At 51.2% G+C, this 7,500-nt stretch overlaps 1 protein-coding gene across 2 annotated transcripts in view; it reads right to left on the bottom strand.

Moving 5' to 3' along the window:
* abcb4 (ATP-binding cassette, sub-family B (MDR/TAP), member 4) overlaps positions 1-7,500 on the bottom strand; it is a 20,356-nt gene that overhangs the window by 6,037 nt on the left and 6,819 nt on the right. Inside the window, exons 10-20 of one of the 2 annotated variants that reach the window (XM_062466034.1) lie at positions 5,618-5,728; positions 5,314-5,439; positions 4,977-5,180; positions 4,220-4,390; positions 3,923-4,084; positions 2,490-2,672; positions 2,242-2,388; positions 1,948-2,052; positions 1,771-1,848; positions 1,099-1,182; positions 767-970 (exon numbers count right to left, since the gene is read on the bottom strand). In XM_062466034.1, the coding sequence (XP_062322018.1) occupies positions 767-970; positions 1,099-1,182; positions 1,771-1,848; positions 1,948-2,052; positions 2,242-2,388; positions 2,490-2,672; positions 3,923-4,084; positions 4,220-4,390; positions 4,977-5,180; positions 5,314-5,439; positions 5,618-5,728 (1,575 nt within the window). Of the gene's footprint in view, positions 1-766; positions 971-1,098; positions 1,183-1,770; positions 1,849-1,947; positions 2,053-2,241; positions 2,389-2,489; positions 2,673-2,765; positions 2,782-3,922; positions 4,085-4,219; positions 4,391-4,976; positions 5,181-5,313; positions 5,440-5,617; positions 5,729-7,500 lie in introns of those variants that run through there. The other variant, XM_062466035.1, reaches the window with a different exon arrangement.

Below are 7,500 nucleotides of genomic sequence, written 5' to 3'. Positions count from 1 at the left end.
TCTGACTCTGATGCTGTAGACTCTGACTCTGATGCTGTAGACTCTGACTCTGATGCTGTAGACTCTGACTCTGATGCTGTAGACTCTGACTCTGATGCTATAGACTCTGACTCTGATGCTGTAGACTCTGACGCTGTAGACTCTGACTCTGACGCTGTAGACTCTGACTCTGATGCTGTAGACTCTGACTCTGACGCTGTAGACTCTGACTCTGATGCTGTAGACTCTGATGATGTAGACTCTGACTCTGACGCTGTAGACTCTGACTCTGATGCTGTAGACTCTGACTCTGACGCTGTAGACTCTGACTCTGATGCTGTAGACTCTGATGATGTAGACTCTGACTCTGACGCTGTAGACTCTGACTCTGACGCTGTAGACTCTGACTCTGACGCTGTAGACTCTGACTCTGACGCTGTAGACTCTGACTCTGATGCTGTAGACTCTGACTCTGATGCTGTAGACTCTGATGATGTAGACTCTGACTCTGATGATGTAGACTCTGACTCTGATGCTGTAGACTCTGATGATGTAGACTCTGACTCTGATGCTGTAGACTCTGACTCTGATGCTGTAGACTCTGACTCTGATGCTGTAGACTCTGACTCTGACGCTGTAGACTCTGACTCTGACGCTGTAGACTCTGACGCTGTAGACTCTGACTCTGATGCTGTAGACTCTGACGCTGTAGACTCTGACTCTGATGCTGCAGACTCTGACTCTGACTCTGTAGACTCTGACTCTCTGGGTGACAGGTGAGCCCTACCTTCCCAGCCTGCTCCAGCTCCTTCTTGTCTTGGACGGCGTGGCCGGAGAGCAGCTGCATCTGGATGGCCCCGGCCACCGCCATGACAGGCACCACGCCCAGGATCAGCAGGGTCAGCTCCCAGCCGTACACAAAGGAGATGATGATGCTGGTCCCCAGGTTAGCCACATTCTGAGCCAGCGTTGCCATGCGCACCCCTGTGGCCTGGGGAGGGGGGGGGGCAGGAGAGGCAGATGGAACAGAAAAACATGAGTCTCAGTATGGTACAGTTGTGTGTGTCTGTGGTGGTGTGTGTGTGTGTGTGGTGGTGTGTGTGTGGTGGACTGACGTACTCCCTGCACTTGTGCTGCGTCTGTCGCCAGTCTGGTGGTGAGGGCTCCCACGCTGTTCTTGTGGTGGTCAAACCAGCCCATGTCCTACAGGGGGCAGCAGAGAGTCAGACACCTGCAGGGGTCACCTGATCTGAGACAGAGGGTCACCTGATCTGAGACAGAGGGTCACCTGATCTGAGACAGAGGGTCACCTGATCTGAGACAGAGGGTCACCTGATCTGAGACAGAGGTCTTCAGACAGACCGTCAGTCCTGGAGTAGGTTCACCTGTCTCACACCCTGTCTCACCAGTCTCACCTCTTTACCATGTTTTTTTATGGGGTCAGATGGCTGAGCGGTTAGGGAATCGGGCTACCAATCAGAAGGTTGTCGGTTCGATTCCCAGCCGTGCCAAATGACGTTGTGTCCCTGGACAAGGCACTTCACCCTACTTGCCTCGGGGAGAATGTCCCTGTACTTACTGTAAGTCGCTCTGGATAAAAGCGTCTGCTAAATGACTAAATGTACCCTCTTGTCTCACCTCTCTACCCACCTGTCTCACCTCTCTACCCACCTGTCTCACCAGTCTCACCTCTCTACCCTCCTGTCTCACCAGTCTCACCTCTCTACCCTCCTGTCTCATCTCTCTACCCTCCTGTCTCACCTCTTTACCCTCCTGTCTCACCAGTCTCACCTGTCTCATCATGGCTTGAAAGGCTTGCAGTCTCAGCTTCATGGTCAGAATCTCACCAGCTTTCCCGAAGCAGTAACCCTAACAGAGCACAGAGCACTGTTAGTGTGTGTGTCTGTGCAGAGGGTGAAACATATGAAGCGCATCAGAGTGTGACCCAGGTCCTGTGCTGGTGCCTACCTGTAGGAACATGGTGACGAAGGAAACGCCTCCGATGGCAGCAAACATGAGGGAGAAGAAGGAGGAACGCTCTCTCACGATGTCCTGGTTTGTCTCTGCAAACACCTGGAGGAGGACGACACACCAACACCTCAGTCTAACACACACACACACACCGGAGGAGACAGATCTGTCCCTGGCTTCATGGTTGTCATGGTCACACCATGTTTGTGGGTATCGTGTCCTGATGTGGGGATCTGAGCTCTAGTGGACGTGGAGTGTTCAGGAGGAGGGGGAAGGATGGCTTCAACCTACAGCAATGATCTTAGAGAAGATGACAGCGAACAGTGGCTGCATGGCTCCGTTGATGGTGGCACAGATCACGCCCACCACGATGTAAGGCCACTCAGGAAGGTTGAGACGGAGCACTTGGAAGAACGACACAGGAGGGACCTTCTCATCCTGGGGAGAGAGAGGGAGGGAAAAAGGGAGGGATAGTGACTTCCATACTGCATCTTAGCTCACTTCATCTATGATCATTTTGAAGAGAAGCAACATCTAACCTCCTCCTCAGCCTTGGTCTCCCCCTCCTTCTCCTTCTCCTTCTCCGAGCCAACGAAGGAGGAGCCCTTGGTGGACTTCCTCCGGTACAGGGTGGTCTCCGTTAGCGACGAGGCAGACGGACTCTTCTCACTCAGGACAGGCTCAGCTTCAACCTCCACACTCTCCTCTGCATTCCGGAAGGTCTAGCACAGCACAGGCTCTGCTTAAAACACACCAGTCACACTGATCCCAGCGTGTGTGTGTAACCTGCATGGTGACCTGTGTGTGTGTGTTACCTGCATGGTGACCAGTGTGTGTGTGTTACCTGCATGGTGACCAGTGTGTGTGTGTTACCTGCATGGTGACCAGTGTGTGTGTTACCTGCATGGTGACCAGTGTGTGTGTGTTACCTGCATGGTGACCAGTGTGTGTGTGTTACCTGCATGGTGACCAGTGTGTGGTGTTACCTGCATGGTGACCAGTGTGTGGTGTTACCTGCATGGTGACCAGTGTGTGTGTGTTACCTGCATGGTGACCAGTGTGTGGTGTTACCTGCATGGTGACCAGTGTGTGGTGTTACCTGCATGGTGACCAGTGTGTGGTGTTACCTGCATGGTGACCAGTGTGTGTGTGTTACCTGCATGGTGACCAGTGTGTGTGTGTTACCTGCATGGTGACCAGTGTGTGGTGTTACCTGCATGGTGACCAGTGTGTGGTGTTACCTGCATGGTGACCAGTGTGTGGTGTTACCTGCATGGTGACCAGTGTGTGTGTGTTACCTGCATGGTGACCAGTGTGAGGTGTTACCTGCATGGTGACCAGTGTGTGTGTGTTACCTGCATGGTGACCAGTGTGAGGTGTTACCTGCATGGTGACCAGTGTGTGGTGTTACCTGCATGGTGACCAGTGTGTGGTGTTACCTGCATGGTGACCAGTGTGTGGTGTTACCTGCATGGTGACCAGTGTGTGGTGTTACCTGCATGGTGACCAGTGTGTGGTGTTACCTGCATGGTGACCAGTGTGTGGTGTTACCTGCATGGTGACCAGTGTGTGGTGTTACCTGCATGGTGACCAGTGTGTGGTGTTACCTGCATGGTGACCAGTGTGAGGTGTTACCTGCATGGTGACCAGTGTGTGGTGTTACCTGCATGGTGACCAGTGTGTGGTGTTACCTGCATGGTGACCAGTGTGTGGTGTTACCTGCATGGTGACCAGTGTGTGGTGTTACCTGCATGGTGACCAGTGTGTGGTGTTACCTGCATGGTGACCAGTGTGTGGTGTTACCTGCATGGTGACCAGTGTGTGGTGTTACCTGCATGGTGACCAGTGTGTGTGTGTTACCTGCATGGTGACCAGTGTGAGGTGTTACCTGCATGGTGACCAGTGTGTGGTGTTACCTGCATGGTGACCAGTGTGTGGTGTTACCTGCATGGTGACCAGTGTGTGGTGTTACCTGCATGGTGACCAGTGTGTGGTAGACTCCTTGCATCTTCATCAGCTCGCTGTGGGTGCCTTGCTCCACGATGTCTCCGTTCTGGAAGCCAGCGATGACGTCAGCGTTGCGGATGGTGGAGAGACGGTGGGCCACTACTATGGTGGTGCGACCTAGTCTGACCTGGGGGAGGAGAGAGAGAGACAGAGCGAGAGAGAGACAGAGAGAGAGACAGATGAAACACGGTTTATGAAATCTTTCACTTTCTTCATTCTCACTGAAAAAGAACATGATGAGAGAGCAGAAGGGAGGCCCCACCTTGTCGAGGGCAGCCTGCACCACGGTCTCACTCTCTGAGTCCAGGGCTGAGGTGGCCTCGTCCAGCAGCAGGATCTTGGGGTTCCGGACGAGGGCGCGGGCGATGGCGATCCTCTGCTTCTGGCCTCCGCTCATCTGAGTGCCTCGATCCCCCACCAGGGTCTCAAACTGCTGCTCAGCCGCAAGACAAGGCACAGCAATGAGCTACAGTCTGTGTGACTACAACACTACAGTCTGTGTGACTACAACACTACAGTCTGTGTGACTACAACACTACAGTCTGTGTGACTACAACACTGCAGTCTGTGTGACTACAACACTGCAGTCTGTGTGACTACAACACTACAGTCTGTGTGACTACAACACTGCAGTCTGTGTGACTACAACACTGAAGTCTGTGTGACTACAACACTACAGTCTGTGTGACTACAACACTGCAGTCTGTGTGACTACAACACTGCAGTCTGTGTGACTACAACACTACAGTCTGTGTGACTACAACACTACAGTCTGTGTGACTACAACACTGCAGTCTGTGTGACTACAACACTGCAGTCTGTGTGACTACAACACTACAGTCTGTGTGACTACAACACTGCAGTCTGTGTGACTACAACACTACAGTCTGTGTGACTACAACACTGCAGTCTGTGTGACTACAACACTACAGTCTGTGTGACTACACACACACAGACACACACACACACAGACACACACACACACACACACACACACACACACACACGCTCCTACGTACGTCAGGAAGCTTCATGATGAAGTCGTAGGCGTTGGCCTCTCGCGAGGCCTGCTCCAGCTCCTTCTGTGTGACATCAGGCCTGCCGTAGCGGATGTTCTCAGCGATGGTGGTGGCGAACAGGATAGGCTCCTGACTCACCACGCCGATCATCTCCCTCAGGTAGCGCACGTTCAGGGAGCGCACGTCATGCCCGTCTATGCTCACCTGCACAGAGAACAGCAGCACTTGTGAGACACGAGCAAACACACACCGAGGTGAGGTGAGTCAGTGCTCTGTACTGAGTGTGTGTGTGTGTGTTAAGAGGCTGTTACTAAGTGTGTGTGTGTGTGTTCCTCACCGATCCTTCCTGAGGGTCGTAGAACCTCTGCAGCAGCTGGACGGTGGTGCTCTTCCCACAGCCGCTGCTGCCCACCAGGGCGATGGTCTGGCCGCTCCGCACGCTCAGACATATCCCGTTCAGGACCTGCACACCAGGACACACTCAGGAGACAGAGGCCACAGGAAGAGCTGGACTGGGAACAGTCCACAGACTGAGGACACTCTGACAGCTGGTGTGTGTGAGGTACAGGTGTGCTGAGACAGCTTGGCTGGAAATACAAATAAAAACCTGAACAGTCTGATCATCCCAAGGCTGGACCTACCTTGGCGTCTGGTCGTGAGGGGTAGGTGAAGTGGATGTCCTTGAACTCGATGTTTCCCTTGATGGAGTCAGGTTTGAAGCCATCGTTTGAGTAACTGTCGATTTTAGGGTTCTGATGAGAGAAGAAACAGAACAGAGGAAGATTGACGTTCTCTAAAGAGAACTAACAACAACAGGAAGTTCAAGTGACAAACACACCGTGTGACAGGAAACAGACTTTTTTGGTTCAGTTTAGTTTGCTGAACTCGTGTGGTAGTGCTGATGCACTGAAAATCATATTTCAAAAGACCATGAATTGCTTCACCTCAAGTTTTCATTCTCTCTTCTGTTCTCCCGGGTCTGTCCACCCCCGACCCCCCAGCACCTAGCCAGTCCCCCCCCCCCCCCAGAGGGACAAAGGGAGGAAGACTATCGGCCCGGCCAGGTTGATCTTACATCAGCCTTGCTCTAGTTTATTTACTCTAGTCTTTGTGTTTCAGCCGGACTCCCTGCTGCACTCTGTTCAAACTGTATATGTTGTGAGTGTGTGTGTGTTTGTGTGTGTGAGTGTGTGTGTTCTGACAGACTCTGTGATGTTAAGGGAGTGTTTGTGTGTGTGTGAGTTCCCTCTGGGATACCTCACCCTTCCACGGTTTCCGTTCCAGTTGGCCGAAGCTCTCTGGGAAGGCTTGTGAGGGCACGCTGTGTGTGTGTGTTGTGATGACTATGACAGATGCAGGTATTACACCCCGTTCACAACAAGGTTATTATCGTTAACGAAAACTAACGAAAAAACGAAAACGAGGTGTGATTTTTTTTTTCGTTAACTGAAATAAAAATTAAAACGAGCCTTTATAAAAAAACGATAACTAACTGAAACTGTATTGTGTCTTTACAAAACTAACTAAAATAAAATAGAATTATAGAGAAAATGTCTTTAGTTTTCGTCTTTGTCAATGGATTGTCAATTTATTTCATACAGAGCCAGTCTATCTTCCGCTGTACCACTTTTAGTACACACCCCTCGTCTGGTATCACGCCGGCAAAAGTCGTGAGAAAGCCACAGAGTCCTACTTGAGATTACTTCGAACAGTAACATGCTGTTCGCGGCTGGTTAGGCACTGACTCTTTCAGAGTCAGATTTACAAATATGTAAACCCAATACAGTATCTTAAATCACCATTCAGCTTGCACATTGACTACTGGTTGTTATTCCTAATCCTATCAGCATTCTTTACACACACATAGGTTAGGTAGCTACATACAGTTTGCAGCTGCTAGCTTGTGATGAACTTGCGTTAATATATGTGATTATGCACCCAGAAAACAATTCAGCAGTGCTTCAACCGGCGACCCGATAGCTGTTGGGCAGTAAATACGCAGGAACACCACAAGCGGGAGGAAGCATTGGTGCAGAGACTGGGATGTCTACACGACTGTGTGAGTCGATTGCCTTCAAAAAGTTCAGCACTTCACTGGAACCAAAATTAAAAACACCTGGAGCTGCAAGAGTCAATAGCCTTATTGGGGCTAAGATGGATAAGGCAAAGCAGAAATTGAAAGAGATCGTAAGGGAGACGAGGAAGCTGACCCTATGTGTAGATGGTTGGAGCAAGAGAGGATTAACAGCATCTTTCATGGGTATCTCAGCTTGTTTTTATCATCCGCCTGGAGGCCAGGTTCACCACGCTCTGCTTAACCTGCACCGAATAGAGCACCCACACACCGGCGAGACCATTGCCCACTGCATTGATCAGACATTAGATGCATGGGGTATAGGAGAAGACAAGGTGCTGCTCATTGTGACAGATAACGGCTCCAACATCGTCAAGGCTGTGCGGCTGCTAGGGGATAGAAGGCGAGAGCAAAGTAGCGAGTCAGAAGATGGTGATGTTTCTCAGGCTC

The sequence above is a fragment of the Osmerus eperlanus genome, chromosome 7 (genome assembly GCF_963692335.1).
Source record: "Osmerus eperlanus chromosome 7, fOsmEpe2.1, whole genome shotgun sequence".
Classification (NCBI taxonomy): domain Eukaryota; kingdom Metazoa; phylum Chordata; class Actinopteri; order Osmeriformes; family Osmeridae; genus Osmerus; species Osmerus eperlanus.
This window is presented reverse-complemented; position numbering and strand designations above follow the sequence as displayed.